This window comes from Primulina tabacum, chromosome 9 (genome assembly GCF_025594145.1).
Source record: "Primulina tabacum isolate GXHZ01 chromosome 9, ASM2559414v2, whole genome shotgun sequence".
NCBI lineage: Eukaryota > Viridiplantae > Streptophyta > Magnoliopsida > Lamiales > Gesneriaceae > Primulina > Primulina tabacum.
Window position 1 is genome coordinate 38,801,570 of NC_134558.1, and position 20,490 is coordinate 38,822,059.

At 34.5% G+C, this 20,490-nt stretch overlaps 3 protein-coding genes across 3 annotated transcripts; 2 read left to right on the forward strand and 1 right to left on the reverse strand.

The window, feature by feature from the left end:
• Window positions 1-60: 60 nt before the first annotated feature.
• On the forward strand, window positions 61-3,420 carry LOC142556000 (putative disease resistance protein RGA3). The gene has a single exon (XM_075667195.1). It carries the CDS (start codon window positions 226-228, stop codon window positions 3,085-3,087), a length of 2,862 nt encoding a protein of 953 aa, XP_075523310.1. The 5' UTR covers window positions 61-225; the 3' UTR covers window positions 3,088-3,420.
• Window positions 3,421-11,018: 7,598 nt separating this feature from the next.
• Window positions 11,019-14,916, forward strand: LOC142556001 (putative GTP diphosphokinase RSH2, chloroplastic). The gene is made up of 6 exons (XM_075667196.1): window positions 11,019-12,075; window positions 12,175-12,360; window positions 13,001-13,461; window positions 13,655-13,813; window positions 13,898-14,249; window positions 14,425-14,916. Exons 1-6 carry the CDS (start codon window positions 11,401-11,403, stop codon window positions 14,722-14,724), a joined length of 2,133 nt encoding a protein of 710 aa, XP_075523311.1. The 5' UTR covers window positions 11,019-11,400; the 3' UTR covers window positions 14,725-14,916.
• A 1,843-nt stretch (window positions 14,917-16,759) lies between these two features.
• On the reverse strand, window positions 16,760-19,671 carry LOC142504492 (two-component response regulator ORR26-like). Its single transcript, XM_075617347.1, has 5 exons — window positions 19,527-19,671; window positions 18,575-18,724; window positions 17,547-17,957; window positions 16,821-16,897; window positions 16,760-16,765 (listed from the first exon to the last, which is right to left on the reverse strand). Exons 1-5 carry the CDS (start codon window positions 19,669-19,671, stop codon window positions 16,760-16,762), a joined length of 789 nt encoding a protein of 262 aa, XP_075473462.1.
• Window positions 19,672-20,490: the final 819 nt, after the last annotated feature.

Below are 20,490 nucleotides of genomic sequence, written 5' to 3' on the forward strand. Positions count from 1 at the left end.
ATGTTGGATATTAAAAATGTTTTAAAAGTATTGTGGACCAGGGTGATCAAAATAATGTAAGTCTCCTGTCCCAAGTCTACCTTCTTGTTGTTACGCGTAATTGGGAGTCTTCCTCCATTTGATATTATCCAGCCAATGATCTAACTTTTGTTTCCCATTTCCCAAACTTCTTTCTACGAGTATTTGCATAATCTTGAACCAGTTTCAGTTTCTCCATTTTCAACAATGGCCGATCTCATCATCACTGAGATCCTTACCCAAGTAGGAGCAATCGTGGAAGAAATGGCTCGCGAAGAGATAAGATTAGTATCCCGGGTTGAAAAAGATGTCATGAACCTAACCCGAACATTCAAATCCCTTCAAGCAGTGCAGCTTGATGCAGAAAAACGACAAGTGAAAGAGGAAGCGGTTAAAGTTTGGCTTGCTAACCTCAGAGATGTGTCCTGTGATGCCGAGGATGTTCTGTTTGAATGGATAACCGCAATCAACAAGTCAAAGAATGATCGGGAAACTGAAGAATCTTCGTCTCCTATTTATCAAAAGGTGTGTTCTTTCGTCACTTTGCCTTGTTTTGGTGTGAGAAGAGTTGCCTTACGTAGAGATATAGCTCTTAAGATTAAGGAAATCAACCAGAGACTTGACCTTATAGCTGCCGATAAATATAGATATAAGTTGAATACTCTCGAGGGTAGCGGCGGCCTCGAGAGGCTTAAAATTACGTCTTACATTGATGTATCAGATATTCTAGGTAGAGATGTGAATAAGGATACTCTTGTTAGGAAAATGTTGTCCGTTAAAAATCAAAAAAATGCTTTAAACGTGATTTCAATTTTGGGCTTAGGAGGGATGGGAAAGACAGCACTTGCTCAACTAGTTTACAATTCTAGTGCTGTGTTTGATCATTTTGATATAAGAATGTGGGTGTGTGTTTCCGAGCCGTTTGATGAGGTGCGGGTTGCGAAAGCCATCGTGGAAGATATTGAAGGGAAGGCACCCTATGCATTTGAACTTGAAACCGTGCTTCGCCAACTTAGGAATAACATAACAGGGAAGAGGTATTTGCTTGTGTTGGATGATGTGTGGACCGGGGAGTATCGAAAATGGGAGCAAATTTTTAATTCTCTCCGGACAGGTGCAGCTTGTAGTACGATTTTAGTCACGACTAGACACGAAAAGGTTGCGAAAACAATGAGAAGCAGCTACGAGCTTCTGTTGGGAGAGTTGTCGGAGGAGGACTCGTGGTGTCTATTTAGTGAAATTGCATTTTTCGAAAAACGCAAGGAGCAACGTGAAGAATTGGAAGATGTTGGTAGGGAATTAGCTCGTAAATGTAAAGGCTTGCCTCTAGTTCTTAAGACTATTGGTAGTTTAATGAGATTTAAAACATCACTGAAAGATTGGCAAGAAGTTTTGTCCAGTGAGTTTTGGACATTGGAGGAAGCAGAGGAAGAGCTTCTTCAACCTCTTATGTTGAGCTATTATGACTTGCCTTCACCTTTGAAACGATGCTTCTCGTTTTGTGCTTTCTTTCCAAAAGATCACAAGATCGATGCCGATAATCTAATTAAGCTTTGGATGGCACAAGGATATATTGAATCAAATGAGCATGAGGAAATGGAGACAACAGGTCAAAAATACTTGCAAAATTTGGCGATGAGGTCATTTTTCCAAGAGTTAGAGAAAGATAAGGATGGTAAAACGATTTTGAAGTTCAAGATTCATGATATGGTGCATGATTTTGCACAATATCTTACCAAGAACGAATGCTCTTTGATTGAAGTCAACAGTGATTTAGTACGAAAAATGGAGTCGTCTCAGGTAAGTGTTCGTCATCTGACGTTGATGCGTTCAGAAGATGCTCATTTTCCGACCTCTGTCCCAAATATAGAAAAACTGCACTCCTTTTGGGTTCAGTGTTTCTTTGATTCTCCGCCTATCTTAATTAAACTTGACAGTCTTGAGCCTGATTTGTTTCGACGTTTGTCAAGACTCAGGGCGTTGGATTTGAGCCGAAATATGCTCGGAGACCTACCTAAAGATGTAGGCAAGATGATGGCCTTGAAGTACCTCAACTTATCCCACAATCCATTATCGGAACTGCCCGAAACCCTTGGTGAATTGTATAATTTGCAAACATTAAATCTTAGCTCCTGTGACCATCTCAAGAAACTACCTCAAAGAATCCGGAAATTAGTAAACCTGAGGCATCTTAAAATCGATCACACCAATAGCCTCAAGGCATTGCCTAAAGGAATCAGTGACCTACACTCTCTCCAAACATTAAGTAAATTTGTAATTATCAGTCGAGAGAACAAAGGTGAAGAGGTAGCATGCAGAATAGCAGACTTGAACAGCCTCAACAATCTTCGAGGGCACCTCAAAGTCGAAGGGCTAGGCTATGCATCTGATGGAGAAGAAGCCAAGAAAGCTGAGATGCAAAAGAAGGAACACCTTTCTGGTTTGCACTTGGATTTTAGCCCTATAACTCAATCTTGTAGCAGAAAAGATGAGGTAATAGAAGCTCTTCGAGGGCACAAAAATCTTCAGGTTTTGCAGATAAGTTCATATGGAGGCACTAAATTTCCTACTTGGATTATGAACTTATCCAATATGAGAGAACTTTCCTTGCAAGACTGCCAAAACTGCACAAATTTACCTCCTTTGGGGAAACTTCCATCACTGGTAATACTCTACATCGAGGGCATGAATAACCTTAAGTTTGTAGGAGCTGAATTTCTGGGACTTTGTGTCGATGCTAACAGCACACTGAATGGTGAAGCCAAGCTTGAGGGAACCTCATTTCCGAAGCTAAAGAAACTGAAGATTTCTAACATGGAAAATTGGGAAGAATGGGACTTTTTGAACGGAGGAAGCTTTGATGAAAATGTTAAGGTTATGCCTAGTCTCAAGTGTTTGAAACTGGCTCATTGCGGCAAACTAAAGACATTTCCTCAGCATCTGCTTCTCAACACCACACCGCTATCGAAATTGAGTATAAATAAATGTGCTCTACTACAGGAACAATTCAAGAAAACTGGAGAGAAACGGAGCAGAATTTCACACATTCTCACAGTCAGAATCTCCTGAGGGAAGAGGAGAGAATGGGAGCAACTTGTTTTGCCAATGATGCATCTAGAGTTCATTCTTCAGTCCATCCTTTTGATCTGCTTTGTTTTGATACTGTCAAGTATATTTTAATGTATAATAATAACTTTTTATGTAATAATTAAATGTAAAGATTTTAACGTTTGTTATCGAAGAAGGTAGCTTTTTTTAATGCTATGGATCTAGACATGTCAAGTGGGCTGAGTACAGCCCGGTCAAGGCCCAGGAGCAGTATGACCCATGTTTTTGTGTTGGAATGCTGGCCTGGGTCTTTGTTATGATAACAGCTTCGGCCCAAGTCTAACCTTTTTTTTTTTTTTTTAATTTGAATCACAAACGCAGCACCGGTGTTGTGCAGTTTTTACATAAATTTATGAGCTGATCATTTCGTGTACCTCACATAATATTAAATAAATTTGAAAAAAGTTGACAGATAAAATAAGATGATCGGGTTTAAAAATGCACATCACCGGTTCTGTGTTTTTAGCCAATAGAAGATTCAAATCTCTTTTTTTTTTTTTTGTACGTGGGGATCAACTTAAATTTACCGCTGTATAATAAATATTCTACAGACAACAAGCCTCAATCTAATTTCACAACTTTCTTGGAAAATTCAAACCTTGTCGATCATATCTAATTAATGTTATAATAGGTCTCTTGTGAGACGATCTCACGAATCTTTTTCTATGAGACGGGTCAATCCTACCGATATTCACAATAAAAAGTAATACTCTTAGCATAAAAAGTAATATTTTTTCATGGATGACTCAAATAAGAGATCCGTCTCACAAAATACGATTCGTGAGACCGTCTCACACAAGTTTTTGCCTTAATGCTAACCCACAAATTTAGAATTTGTTAGTTCTCTTGTAAAATTTGGCATGGAAAACCACAATTAGCTAGGAAGTCTCATGTAAAACACATTGGTCAAACAAATAGAAATTATGAAAATCATTTTTAATATTTGAATGGAATATTAATTTCTAGAAGTTAACTAGAAGCCATTTTGCGTAAAGACTCGGCCCCGTAGATGATAATTTAGAGCTAAGACAATTTTATATATTTTTGTTAAAAAAAATACAAAAATATATAAACCCTTTGAAAATAAAGTTAAAGAAAATAATTTTTTTTTATATGATACTTAGGGAGGTATAGAAATATTTTATTTTTGTCCGCCTAATTCTTTCCATGAGTCTAAGGAATAACCTAAAATTTTGATTGATAGGACATATGATTATTTAACTACTTGTTAGGCAATTGTTCAAGCGTCTTACGAAACTTCCTTTAATGGCAATAATTGTTGTGTTTTAGCTTTTAACAACAAAATGTATCTTATTTTATAAAATTCATCATAATTATAATATAAAATAACAAAATTAATTAATATTTATTTTAAAATTTCAAAATGTTTAATAGATTATCCTAAGCTTAAGTTGTTAGAGTAGATGCCCTGCAAGCCAACGGTTGGCTAGGGAATTTATTGACTCAAGTGTAATAAACAATCTTTATTTTAATATAATTTAACTTTTTATGGTCTTGTTTTACTTTATCTGTATACTCATGCAATCAGCATAGATAAAGTCTTTGATTATACTTTAATACAAATGAATCGTAATTCGATGTTGAAACTCATTTGTAAACACTGTATAATCTAAATTCGTTCCTAGTCGATTCAGCCGCCTAAAACATGGATAAAGATCGCTTGAGCTCGAGACTAGCATCTGTAATGTTGTGTACCGCATTTCTTGATAAAGGCATAGAGATGTCCAAACATGCAGATGGGTAGTCATATGATGATTATACCGAACAACCCTCCCTCGGACTTTCCAAGTGGTTACCATTCATCGAGAAGATAAGTCCGTGGTTATGATTGTACACCATTAGTCCTTACAACCCGGGACAACACTGAGGCTCTATATGCTAGGGCTGTGCTTTGACTCGTTTACCGACTCCAAGAGAGTCATCGGGTGGCGAGGTTAGGTACAGTTGTGACACATATAGGAGTCAGTGCATTGTAGTCGGGGATTCACCGCTCACCTGTGGGTGTGGATATCCTGTGTGATCTGATGAAATAATAGTGCGTGGAATCTCTGGCCAGAGTATGAGATGTACATTGGAGAAGGAGTTCTCCAAAGGTACAAGCGATGCCACTATTTATATGTATCACATGGTTATCGAATTAATATGCAACCCTCGATGAACCAATGGTTGCAGATTCGATCGGGATATATGAGATGAAGGGGCCGTACTGTACGTTAATCATAATCGACTGGTTCTTGCAGGCACTATCAGTGATACCTAGGGAGTCATGGGGCGATGCTACTAGACGCTCTTACCATGATTCAATGTGTTTAATCAGAAAATAGTTTCTGACATTCTCATGATCAAATGTTGGTGCATGGAATGGGGCAAATTAGGGTAAGCCCGAATAAAGGATTATGTCCTGAATCACAAAGAGTTGTGAACCCACGGCTAGCTGTATCCCTGAACCATTGAGGGTCACATAAGCACTGGTTTACTTGTTCCCGTTGAGATAATAAATTCAATGAGTTGAATTTATAAGAAATACGTTTGATATGATCAATCGATAAGCTTATAAATAAAATTTATGAAAGCTTATAGAAATTTTTTAGAGCATTACTGCTAATACAGTCAAAAGGAGTGCATCTGCTTTATTTAAACATTGGTGATCTCGAAATTAAAGTGTGCATCATAGTAACAATTAGGTTGAAATTGTCACATCGATGATGTTGGATCGTCGATCGGGATTATGATGATATTAATATAATGAGAGCATTGATCATGGGCTTGTAAGAGTATAAACCCATCATGTAATTTATTAAAGTTCAAATGAGCTTTAATAATTATTTTTTAATTGAGTTAAAATATAGCCCATTAAGTTTTATAAAATATGATATTGATTTATGTAATATAGAAATATTCATGATACCATAATTTTAAAACTTGCACATAAAGCAAAAATAATTTTGATGCGTGAAATTCTAAAAAATGTATGCATTGATCGAGATTTGCCATGATTTGGGATGCAATATATTTTGGAATCTTTTATTAACTTAATTATGTAATTAATTAGGAAAATAAAATATTAGAAAATATAATAAAAGATTTGGATTCTTGTTTTACGAAAAGAAGTATCCGAAAGATTGAAAAAAAATTCATTGATTTTCGGCTCTTCCATTTTTTATGCTCTCAAAAGGTTTTGAACCAAAAATTGTGTTTTATCTGTACAAAAAACTTCTACTAATTTTTTTAGTGCAAGTTAGAAGAGGAATAAATATTTCAGTCGTGGACCTGATTCAGGGATCGAAGAACGTTCGTAGGGATTTACAACAAGAGCTACGTCCGCTAACACCGGAGTAGTTGGTGCCTTGTGAATTTTCATCAAATGTATAAATTCTAACATCCTATAAATGTTTTATTTATTAAACCATACGAGTGTCCAAAATATCTTGAATGTCAAGATCTAAAATTTTTAAAACTTCCGTTGCGTTTTGGACACGCGAAAACCGAGATCCAACGTAAGTATAGATGTACAAAATTTTGGTTTTTTTTTTTTACAGGACACCTAAATATAGGTCAAAATTTTGTGAGTAGGTCTATTGTGATACGGTCTCACGGGTCAACCATACCGATACTCTTAACATAAAAAGTAATATTCTTAGCATACAAAGTAATATTTTTCATGGATGATCCAAATAAAATATCTCTTTCACAAAATACGACTCGTGAGACGTCTCACACAAATTTTTCCCAAATTTTGTTAAAGCTTTTGATCACCTGTGAAAATAATTTATCTCATGAGTATCAGTTCAATAGTATCACTAACTCATTAAAATTTAATTCCATTGGTATCTCATATACACACAAATATAGGAAAATTGTAATTTGGGTATTGTATGTGTTTTTCGATTTTTTTTATTTTTAATTCGACTCATTTTTCTCCATGGAAGTCACATGTCGGCTCGATATTTGTGCCGACATTGACATAACATTTGAAAAAAAAAACATATTAAAGTTGAATTCAATAATATATAAAAATAAAAAAACAATTTTCCATGGATAAACGTATAGACGCGAAGCGAAGGTAGATCGTAGTGTTAGCTTGTGCTTAATCGGTAGAATGCTCGTTTCAAAAGTTAGAGCCGACGCTATCCTGTTTGATCTCCACATGCGAACACGTGCTTGCCCACTTCCTACATGCACGTATCCGATAATAATAATAATACTACATTTTTAACGACCAACGGTCCCAGCTTGGCCTCACATGTTCATGTACACTTTTCCTTCTTTTTTTTTTACGGCATGGTGCAATAATTATATATTAGTGTATCGACACATGCGTGGTATGTTTGTACAATATTTTTTATAATTTATTTGGTTTATATTTAAATGATGATTAAAATGTAATTATAAGAAATAACGAGATGTTACATTATAATTTTGATATATGAATTAAAAAATAAATAGAAAAAAGAAAGGGAAAAAAATCAAAGTAAGAATTGAATCTACAACTTGATGCTCAATAAACAAATACTCAATCCGCTAAGCTACATGTGACTTACATTAGAGTTTTAACATTTTAGTAATATATATAATTATTAATATGACACCAAAAGTTAGTTATTCTAAATGTCTCAAACTTAATAATATAGTATAGATGTTAGGGAATCGATCGATGTATGATAATTATATTGTTATATAATTTAAACGATTGAAATTATATCATTAACATTAGTTATAATATTTTATAAAACAATGATCTTATAAGATGTTTTGAAAACAGTAGGTGGTAGGCAGGGTCCTAACATTTGGTGGTTTTTCGTTTAAGTCTAAATGTCTAATTATTTTTGTTAATATCTATATTTCTTCTACATTTTATCTTTAAAAAGATCAAATTCAAAATCCATGATATCTTCATTCTTTACATCTTATACACATTATTTTAAGTGAATTCTATTAAATAAAAAGAGATTAGATGTGGATCGCCTAAGCAAATTAATTTATGCAGTCTATTGAAGTGAAACCGCCCAAAAAAATCAAGTTTGAAAAAATCGGGAGGATGAGTGACCACTCAATACCCAAAACAATTGATGCTACATTTTATTAACGACATATTTTAGGGACGCTCGGTGCTAAGTCCGAAAAGAATATAATATAATGTAAACTAAGTATTTTTCAAATTTAAACTATATTCGCTAAGTGCTCTTATATGTATTTTAACTTTAAAGGGATGTTATATGGGTTGTGATATACATGACAAAACATGTTTGATGAAGACCGGGTGAATCGGGTAAAAACTTGGTGGACGACTGCACCGGATCGAGTTGATAAGCTGGAGATGATTGCCTGAGCACCTAAACCTCCACTTTCAAGGGAGAAAGAACGTTAATGAGCTCCGGAAGATTATCCGGCGTGACCACTCGGACGCTCAAGTCAGTGAAGAGTTTTTAGAGATAATCTGGTAATAAATGATGCAGGGCGTATGAAAATGAACTCATGCTTTAATGTTAAACAAACTTGGTATCTATAGAAAGTTAATGATTATTTTGTTTTCAGTACTTGCTTACTAATTATGGCAAAATGATTGTTCATATCCTGTTTTGTGACACTAACTGCTCCTTACCATCCATTATGTCCCTTGATTTGACAACGATGATTACTGAGTCGAGGTGTCTCATACCTATGCACTCAAGTCCGTTGCTTTTATTGAGCCACCGGACAGGGAGATATCATCCGAAAATCTGTCTGAGAGCCCAGGGAAACGATGCACCGGGCATCCATCTGTCTTGGCCCTTATATGATACTAGTGAAAATTTTCCGTGCTCCGAGTTATAAAATTATCCATGATCGGATTCATGAACCAAGTTCCTCCAAGATCCATGACCCTGGTTTCTATGGGATATCACCAATGTTAATTTCATCTATATTCGCTAAGTGCTCTTATATGTATTTCAATCGTCTTAAATATATAATCTAATTTTTATATTTAATATTTTTTTAAAAAAAATTCACTAATCTATCCCTATTCGATTTGTTTTCAATTTACTTGTTTGTTCATTTAATTCATTAAAATAAGATTTTGTTTTGTTAAATGTATTTTGTAAATAATTTGTAAAAAATTTATATGAAAACAGTACATACCTAAATATATGAAAAGAAAAAAGATACATATTATGAATTATAATTTTATGTGAAAAGTTGAAAACAGGAAACTTCCTAGGGCCCGATTTTTTTAGGAAGAATCTACGTTGGACGGCAGCCAGGGACTGAGATTGAAGTGATCTGAACCAATAAATGATTTGATCCAACGGTGATGGGGTACACTTTGAACGATACGATGACTTGCACGCATTACACTCTAAAGTCTAAACAAAGGACACAAATATCTTCATAAATGACATATATTTAGTAATAAATAATAATGACATCACACCAGCAATAATATTATTGTTATTGATAAAAATTTGTCAATTTTTCAAAAATTTTCAAGTGTTAATTATTTGACATTTAAATATAATAAAAAAAGCCTAAACAACGTGACTCCCTCTGCTTCCCAATATATAGACACATAAATAAAGAAAACAATGCAACAAGTTTTCGTCATTAATTATTATTGAGTATGTCTCTTGTAAGACGGTCTCACGAATCTTTATATGTGAGATGGATCAACCCTACCAATATTCACAATAAAAAGTATACTCTTAGCATAAAAAGTAATATTTTTTTATGCATGACCCAAATAAAAAATCCGTATCACAAAATACGACCCATGAGATCGTCTCACGCGAGTTTTTATCATTATTATTTACGTAAAAAAGTAGAACTTTCGTACAACTCCATTTTCCTATAGAAGGAAAACATACGGTGTGGTTCATATAGAAGAAACAAGTGTACACCGTCGTTGTTGACCACCTTGCAGTCAACTCCCTCCATCTCAAGACGTATTCCTTTTTTTTAAAATCATAAAATTAAAATTTTATAATATATATTATTAAAAAATTTAATAGTTATTTTTGTTCGGTAAAAATATGAAAAAATGTAAAAAAAAATTGAGTAATATAATTATCATTAATTATAAGTTTTATGGAAGATTGTTTTGATTTTGCCACACAATTCAAAGAAACGCTTATATAAATAGTATACAACGACATACGACAAAATTTCATTGGGTCATCTACGACTGCAGTATACGACAACCTTGGTAGTTAGACAAACGGAAAATGTCAATAAATGCGTTTATTACTAATAATCGGCATCAACTTTAATTTTTTTAAAAATTATAACGAAATATAGTCTGATAGTAATCGTAAACACCAAACACCACTATTATATTATTTATTATGAGTAGATCTCTTATGAGACGACCTCACGAATATTTATCTGTGAGTCAGGTCAACCCTACTGATATTCACAATAAAAAGTAATATTCTTAGTATAAAAAGCAATACTTTTTAATGGATGATCCAAATAAGAAATCTGTCTCACAAAATACGATCCGTAAGACCGACTCACACAAATTTTTGCCCTAATATTATATACCAATACGCTTTTCCAAGTAGATATTAAAACAAAGACTTTATCTATTGAACTACATGTGATTTAGAATAAAGTTTTAATATTTTATTAATATATATATATATATATAATGATTAAAATAGACGACGATACCAAAAAATATATAAATATAGTATAGATGATAGAATCAAAACTAAAATATGATCTCTCATTCGAAACAAATCTTATCCAAACTTGAAGAGGGAATAATAAATAATTATTGTGATTCTATTATTAGAAATATGAAATCTTGTCTCAAATTTAAGTATATTTGAGTCAAATGATCTAAAAGACAAAAACAATAATTATTTTGATTTACTCCGGATAAAATTGTACTAATTTAATCCTGCCCAGGTTCGTTGTCCTTAAATACATGTCTAGAAGGATTGCAAGAAAGTTATAAAATAATACGCCGGAGAAATTTGTAGCGTGGAAGAAGAAGAAGAAGACACTACCTAAATCCCTCTGACCATCTTTCTTCAAATTGTTAAATTTCACCATGGCAATCACGCTTCCCCATTCACTTTCTTGACGAACACCCAAATCTTTTTGTGTTTATTCCTCTTGATTCGCTCTTCTTATTGCTACAATCCACCATAAGATTTTGCTCTTGTTTGCATTTACATTCCAGATTGTCGTGGTATACTACAAGATCGAGCACGACTTCAGGTGTTTGAGATTTCACTTTTTTGAAGTGCTCAAATCAGGGATCAGAAGATTATGCCGATTCCGACAATAGCACTTTACGCCAGTCCATCGAGCAGTGTGTGCCAAATAAACTCCCACGCCTCGTATGATGTAGACATCAATGGAAGGTCAACGTCGTCGGCATCAGCTTCGCCTTCGCAGAAACATATGATTGGCGGGCTCTCGTGCTTGTTTTCATCGCCGTCTGTGAAGCCGGCGTATTCGAGTGGAGCCGAGGAATTGGGATCTCTGTGGCACGACATAACTGAGGAGTTGGGTTCCTCTTCCCGATATTCTTTAAGCTCGTCCGTGAAGAGAGATCAAGGCCGTCAGAGCCCGATATCTGTACTCCAGGTTCCCCATAGTTCAATCTTATCCGGTTCCCGAAGCCCGTCTTTAAGAGTTAGCGCCGATTTGAAGTCGCTGAATGGGGGACTGTTTAATGGGTTCATGAGGCATGCTCTGGGTTCGTGTGTGGAATATGGTTCCTCGCCTTTGACTTTAAATATGAAAGACATCGACCCATCTTCGTCGAATATCTCAACGGAGGAGCTAACTTTCACCATGGATGATAACAATTTCACGGAGTTGGATTTACCCCCATATGCTAAAGACCTGCTTTTTGAAGCCCAATCGAAGCAATTTATCTTTCGTGATGAAAACGTTGTTAAGGCGTTTTGCGAAGCTGAAAAGGCTCATAGAGGCCAGGTATCTGAAATTCCTCGAACGGATTCTTTTTCTTTCTCACTTCATAAGATTTGTGATGACATTGAACTAAATTCTTTTTTATTGTGGTGATGTTTTTAGATGCGTGTTAGTGGGCATCCTTATTTGCAGCATTGCTTGGAGACGGCGGTCCTGTTGGCAAGAATCGGAGCTACACCCACAGTTGTTACCGCTGGACTTTTGCATGATACGGTTGACGATTCTTGTGTTACTTATGACCATATTTCCAGGACTTGTGGAACTGAGGTTGCAGATTTGGTCGATGGGGTGAGTCATAGAGACTACATACGCTATAATTCTTATTTGTTACACTGTTTTTAAGCGTATGAGGAATCTGATTTTGTTAATGTGCTATTTGGCGAAGGATCAATTTATGTTGACATGTTAGTTAAATCCTTTTTTTTTTGGTTTTGTTTTGTCCCTTTTTTCTAGTTATTCTTTAATTTATTCAGTTGTTCCTGGTTAATTCTTTGTTTATTCGTCGAAGTGTAAGATGTTGCGTTCCCTTCCTTTTCGGCAATAATAAGTTTTTTATTACCAGCATGTGATTCTATGGATAATGCTGCAGCGCTAACATGAGATTTTTTTCGTACTTTGAATACTACTTTATTGTAAGCTTGTAAAATTTTTTCATGGTCGAGCGATGTATTATTTACATAGCACAAGAGTTAACTTGAGCAATGGTGAAGTCAGAGGGAGCTAGGGATGGTCGCCCCCTTGATTTTTAATTTTTTTCTGTTTATTCAATTTTTTGTGTATATGTATTAATGAAAGCAGAATTTCCTCCCCGTTAAATTTTTTGAGCTTTAGTTTTGCTACATCACTGCTTTCTCCTGCATTTCCCCTTCTAGATTTTGACTGAAGAAATTGCCTTATGAATTTTATTCAATTATTATTGTTCTTCCAGGTGTCTAAGCTCAGCCACTTGAGCAAACTTGCACGGGAGAACAACACGGCATGTAAAACCGCTGAGGCAGATCGATTGCATACCATGTTTCTTGGGATGGCAGATGCAAGAGCTGTTCTTATAAAATTGGCTGATCGATTGCATAACATGATTACTTTGGATGCATTACCTTTGCTCAAACAACAAAGATTTGCAAAGGAAACATTGAAAATATTTGTTCCCCTGGCCAATAGATTAGGGATCTCGACTTGGAAAGAGCAGCTGGAAGATCTTTGCTTCGAGCACCTCAATCCTGATAAGTACCAAGAATTGTCATCCGAGCTTGTGAAGGCCTTTGATGAGGCAATGGTTACTTATTCCGTGGAGAAATTAGAGCAAGCTCTGACAGCTGGAGCTGTTCCCTATCTTTGGGTATCAGGCAGGCATAAGAGTTTGTACAGCACATATTCCAAAATGTTAAAGTATGTGAATCCTCTCCCTTAGCTTAAACCAGTGTATGTTTCACTGGGTCATTTGTATAGAATGATAAAACTTGCGGATGATTCAATGATGACCTTGTTCACTTTAGCAGTTTACTTGTGTAGACTAAATTTCATATGGTTTAATATATGTCCTATTTATTTCATGAGTCTCTTTCGATTTTATCTTTTGTAGGAAGAAGCTCAACATAAATGAGATCCATGACATTCATGGGTTTAGATTGATTGTTGAAACTGAAGAAGATTGCTATAGAGCCCTTGGAGTTGTCCACCATCTATGGCACGAAGTTCCTGGTAGATTCAAGGACTATATTGTTTCTCCAAAGTTGAATGGGTATGCTAGATTCGATACGATGCAATGGTATATATTTCTGCAGCGATCATAATTTAAGCTTGACTTGAGCTCTATAATTTTTAGGTACCAATCTCTTCACACAGTGGTGATGGGTGACGATATGGTTCCCCTAGAAGTTCAGATTCGAACCAAAGAGATGCATCTGCAAGCTGAATGTGGAATCGCTGCTCACTGGAGATACAAAGAAGGTGATTCAAAGCACTCTTCTTACATCGTTCAGATGGTTGAGTGGGCGCGATGGGTTGTTACTTTGCAGTGTGAGGCCATGAGCAAAGATATGACGTCTGCGGGATTTATTGACTCCATGAAGCCACCTCGCGCATTCCTTTCCCTCTCCGAGAATTGCACATTTTCTTGCAAACCTTGTTACGGCTCCGAAGGACCCATCTTTGTCATATTGATTGAAAATGATAAGGTTTGTTCGTGACCGCTTTAGTTGCCTGAATTATGTCGTGCTTGCATGCCATTCTGGATTTCTGAAGAGATATCCCAACTTATATATTTTTAACTCGATATTTATTCCCCTCTTTACCATTTTCCGAGCTTGTAATGCTGATATAAATGTTTGCATTGATGTGTTGAATCTGCAGATGTCTGTCCAAGAATTCCCAGCAAACTCATCAGTGGGAGATATATTGGAACGAGCTGGTCGAGGTAATTCTAGATGGACGCCATATGGATTCCCGATGAATGAAGAGCTGAGGCCACGGCTAAACCGTGTGCCTGTTAGTGATACCATGTCGAAGCTGAAAATGGGGGATGTGTTGGAGCTAACCCCAACAATACCTGACAAGTCATTGACAGTGTATCGGGAAGAAATCCAGCGGATGTATGATGGAGGTTTCATGAAACCAAGCGCAGTGCCTGCTGCACGTACCTTGCTAACGTGAGAAGATGAACCTTAGGCTAATTCTTTTATTTTTGGGTTGGTAGCACATCATTCAACGACTAGAAAAATTAGCTAGTTTCCTGTGTATAGTGATTGATGAATTAAAAACGCATTTGTAAAGAATAGCCCGTCTTCGTATATGAAGGGAAATGTCTTTAAGCGTACCGTTTTAATTTTACTCACTAGTTTGCCACTGGCTGTCTTGTTTATTATTCCGAAAATATCAAATTAAGAAGCTCACACCTTAGGCAATATACATCAAAATTTGATTTTCAACTAGAAAGTCCAAACATGGCATCTCTGTTTCAAAGTGCAAGGATAAAGATCATGGCACTGCCATTGAGAATACATGATATACGTGAGTTGGTGAAGCAGGTGAAATATTTGTTTAATAGTCATGTGTTCGATTTTTCAACCAATATCTTTTTAAGCGAACCTGTCGCATAGAGCTTGTCATTCCAATTTACTCGACTGACATAATTTGCAAATTACCGTATTAACTGAAGATTTACCTAGTGCATTCGAGTTCCACCATCATTGAAAAAACATGGAAAGAACTGAGAAGCAAAGTCCAACATAGGCAGTAATCATGTAGAATTCTAGCTGCATAAAATCATCCAACACTTCAAAGTATTTGCACTCAACAAAGTAATAAAGATCAAAATCAAAGACAACTCGAGCTAGCAGCTCCCAGAATTTCAAATAAAAATATCGAATCAATTGTTTTTTTCCTCGCAAATAAAATGTTTGGGTCGGCACTAAGTTCATTCATTCACTCTTTATATTGGCTTTGGTCTCGGGGACATCGCTCTCCACGTTTGAAGTCTCTGAAGCACTCCACTGGCCCATGCTGCTGCTATCCACGCTCGCCACTGCTGAATTCTGTACACAACTAGTTGAAAATTAATTTTCTCCTTTTTAATATATAATTTTCAAAATTCTTGTAAATGACATATAATTTACCTGCCCAGGATAAGCTTGATCACGCAGACACGGGCTTGGGACCGGGATAGAGGTTTGCTTAGGTGCCCTGGATCCTTGTGGCACAGTAATGGAGAAGTTGCGTATCGGGCAGGCCGGATCTTGAAAAAGGAAGAAATCGTTAGTCATGGTTGATGGTACATATCCTACGTTTCCAAAACTATTTTGGATCTCGTTTCCAGGTTGCATTCTGGATATTTGAGCCGATTGAGGATATGCGTGAGCTCGATCTAATTGAGGCATTGACCCGAATTTCCTTGGCTTGTACTGTGAACTAATCATGTCGCGAAACGTATGAGCCGATCTTCGTTCCTCTGGAGTTTGCCAATTATTGTTTCGACATTTCTATTCAAAATCAAAAATTTAGAAGAAGATATCAACCTATTATTGGTCTTCTGTGACACGACTTGATCTGATATATATTTCAGATAAAAGATACCTCTATTACAAATATCTTTTTATCTAATAAGTATTGACAAATACTAATATCAAACCAATTTGCATGTGCAGTTCGTGCGCGTATAGATGTATTGCGTGCAAATTATGTGCGTATTAGTATTACATGCATCAAAGTAATATAGGCATCTATACTTACTATATTATATACAGAATTAATTACCCCGAATATCTAGTGTGTGATATTTTTAAATGATAATACTACTCACATACCCTAAAACAAAATAATTTTCAAATTATCATACTACATCTATTCAACAAAATAAAGTACAAATATATTTTATATAATCGGTAAATTATCACACAAAAGAATCACATATTATGTATACTTTTAATATAATATATATAACAAACATCGATTTGATCTAATTACAATAGAGTATGACAACAACTTGTAATGAAACGGTCTCACATGTCGTATTTTGTGATACATATATTTTATTTGAGTAATCTATGAAAAAATATTAATTTTTTATGCTAAGGGTATTACTTTTTATTGTGAATATCGATAGGGTTGACCCGTCTTATAAATAAAGATTCGTGAGATCATCTCACAAAAAACTTACTCATTGAATATAAAGCACAACACGATCGAGTCCCTACAACTACCAAAAACAAACAATTATCATGTGATCGTATAAGCAAGTATAAAGAACACACCTGGAGATGACTTGCCACTTGCATTCTTGTCAGACCGGGTATATCCATAAGCTCAAGAATCTCCTTTGGGAAACATCCTACACAGAATTATATAAAACTTATTTTTCAAGTATATACACATGAAGAAATTAAAACAAAATTAGTTTAGTATTAAGTTAAGGTAGTTTTTGGATTGATTGATTTCAAATGTATTTATGGAATTTCGGATAATTAGAATCATAAACTCTAAATTCACCGCTGATATGTTTATATAATGCTGCGTCTTAATTTAGATGAATTTCGAATATAACCAACATTTGAAATATATTATATTTTGTGTGTGTATATGTAAGATATGAATTTAAGATTATATCTATTATTTAATTGTTAATAATAAAATTATAACTGAAATTCTTAGATTTCAAAGTCATCCATTCAGATGCAACATCAAGTTACTCAAAATTCAAGAATAGCTCTCCATTTAAAAATACATGAAAACCTCAAATCTTACTATGATTTTTTAAATGAAAAATGTTACAAGAGTTACAAAGTGCATTTTAAATTATAAAATTATCCATGCATGTTATTTGAAAAAACTCTTTTAAAAATATGATTTTACGATAGTTTATAATTTCAAATATATTTCGTAACCCAATAACATAAACTTTTTAAATAACATCAACATCAACATCAACATCAACGACAACGATGTACGAACAATGATGATAGAAAAAGAAAAGAACTCACTCCCTTCACCAAGATGTGTCACTGCATCCACAAACTTCGCATGAAGCTCTTCCGTCCAGTCCGTGCAAACTTTCCTCTTGACCCCCTTGCTGCTATTATCATCTATAACTAAATTATAATTATCCCTATGGTCCCTTTGATCTTCATCGCCCTTAAATTTTTCTTTGTCTCGCCCTTTGCCTCCGAGGTTATAATTCGGGTTCTGATCATCCATCCCGGATCTTCTGCTATACTTACTCGCCGTTATTTCTTGAAATCTCTCTACGTTTTCCTCGTTTCGCTCTTTTTCTCTGTAAACATGTTGCCACAGACAATGTATGATATCCATCGTCGCAGGTTTCTTGATGAACAGGAATGCCCCATTCTCGAGTGCCCTCATAGCCAGGTATGTATCATCATCAGCCGACATGACTTCATCATGCATGAACGTAAGATAACGTTCAAAAATGGTATATATGACAAAAGTCTTAACTTTGAATATTTAATCTTTTTTTCTATAGATACGCATTTAAATAACATTAAACTAAGGAGCAATTACATAAATTTCAATTTTTTTATTGAGACTTTGTTATACGTACATTGATATATGTTTCAAAAGAATAGCAAGAATAATGGAAAAGATTGGGGTAAATAGCTTGTAAGGACATCAAAACCCATAATGCTATTTTAGTGTCATTTACAAACATTTTAGCACTAAAATAGTAGAATTTTTACGCCAATACAACATTCATGTCCTATCTATCTGCTTTAAATGACAACATTAAAAAGGAATAATATATTATTTGTTTTACTAACATTAATTCTTGTCATTTATTAAATTTCTACTTGAAGAAAATTAAAGCGATCAAAAATTGTTTCCAAAAAAAAAAAATGGAGAAAAGACACCAGAATACTGAATGGTGTGAATTAACACGTAAAAATAATTTAAAATTGGAAACAATGGCAAAGTAAAATCAGAGAAATGATATAATATGGATCCCTATTTTTAAAAATGGAGATATAATATTGAATTTATAATAAGAACTCACATATGACAGGTAAATCAATGTTAACAGCATGATACAGAAGCTCAAATGCTCGGAGGTCGGGTGAGTTCACATCCGCCATCACAATATCAAACTTGGCCTTCCCACTCGACAGCGTCGATATAGCACCAGATGCCAATCCCGCTACTGTTACTGAAAGCAAAAAAAAAAAAAAAAAAAAAAGCTAAGTATAATGAGGGATGCTCATCGACCCACATCCGGGGAGATTTAATCCGGTTCGATCCAGAAACCCATCGAACCTAAAAATATTTTAATTCGGTCTGGTTGAATAATTCATCCAATCCAGTTAAATTCGGTTCCGGTTTCAAAACGGGTTACACTCTCAATCCGATAAATATGAAATAATCTAATCGGCTACCATACAAGATCGGACTGATTCCATCATTCCATAATTGAGAACCGATTTAGTCCTATCCGGTCTGGTAACATGAGCAGATGAAATGGTACAAATACATCTTTAACACAGATAACAAGTCTATGACAAATTTAAAAAATGTCATGTTTTTTATAAAAATTCTCAAATGATAAGATTTTTTTTTAAAATTTTAATTTTTTGGAATGGATGATGGTGCAATCTCTCTCTATATATATTATACTTGAAATAGATGATGACAAATAGGTAACATAATTTTCTAGAATAAAATGGTATATAATTATTCGAAATAATTTTTTAATGAAACCTCTGATAAATGTTTCATTTTTTCACACAATACGAATTAAATAGAGATATAATAGAAAGTTTGTAATTAAATTTGTTTTTCCAATAACCTATATGAAAAATAAACAAACTTATATAATAATAAATATAAAACTCGAACATTTGTTTTGCGCAAATCTAATGAAAAAACATGTATACTTTAAAATTTTTAGTACACAACATCTCTGATTTATAAATTTATATAAATCGAGTTAAATTAATTAATTTTTTATTTACCTCTGTATGAACAAATTTCTAGCATTTTTGTTGTGTTCATTAAGGACTCCGTATCATGATCCACAAGCAACACATGAATCTCTCGCACCATCCAGCCATGGCAGGAACTCGATGGGATGTTCCCAGCTTCATTTGCCATCTCCATTTCCACTAGTCGGTTGATTAGTTCTACATGCAAAAAATTAAATGTAACATTGAACTCTTAGTCACATGTTATTAATTAATGGCCGCAACCAAAAAAAAATAAGAAAAAAATTATACGACGAAAAAGAAATGACAAAGCACTGAATATATTCGGATTTGAACAGACAACTACGATTTTCGGTATGCGCTGATCGATAAACTCCAGAATAACGCAATAGATTTGAGCGAGAACTCTGAAAGAACTCACGGTGGATATAGTGGTTTGTAAAACGAAGGCCACTGAAATGTTGTATTTATACTAGGGAAGTGATTTCTATGACGTCACATTGTATTTTGATTGACCAATACAAAGTAATTCGTGAAATCGTACTCTTTATTTTAAATGCTCGAAATTCAAGTCTAAACCATTTTTAGCATTCTAAAAATTAGTGTAAATTAGTTTGAAAATAATTATTCTTTGACTAATGCAAAATTTCTTTTAGGATCGATGTTTTATTATATTCTGGATTAATTAATATTTTGTCGAATATTTTATTATAAAAAATGCTTCACACATTCGATTTTTATGCATGCGATATGTGAGAAATATTAACTCAAAGTGTTAGAGAATATAGGACAAATATTGTAATAATATAGAACAAAATGCTATAATGATAACGTAAAAATAGGATTTATATTATTTGATTACTTTAAAAATAAAAAGGAATAAAAAGGAAAGATGGCGAAACATAGGAAGTCCTTGAATGCATTTACATAATAATCTGATTTTTGAATTATTGATTGTTGTATGATTAGGCTAATTGTTCCAAAATCCATGACA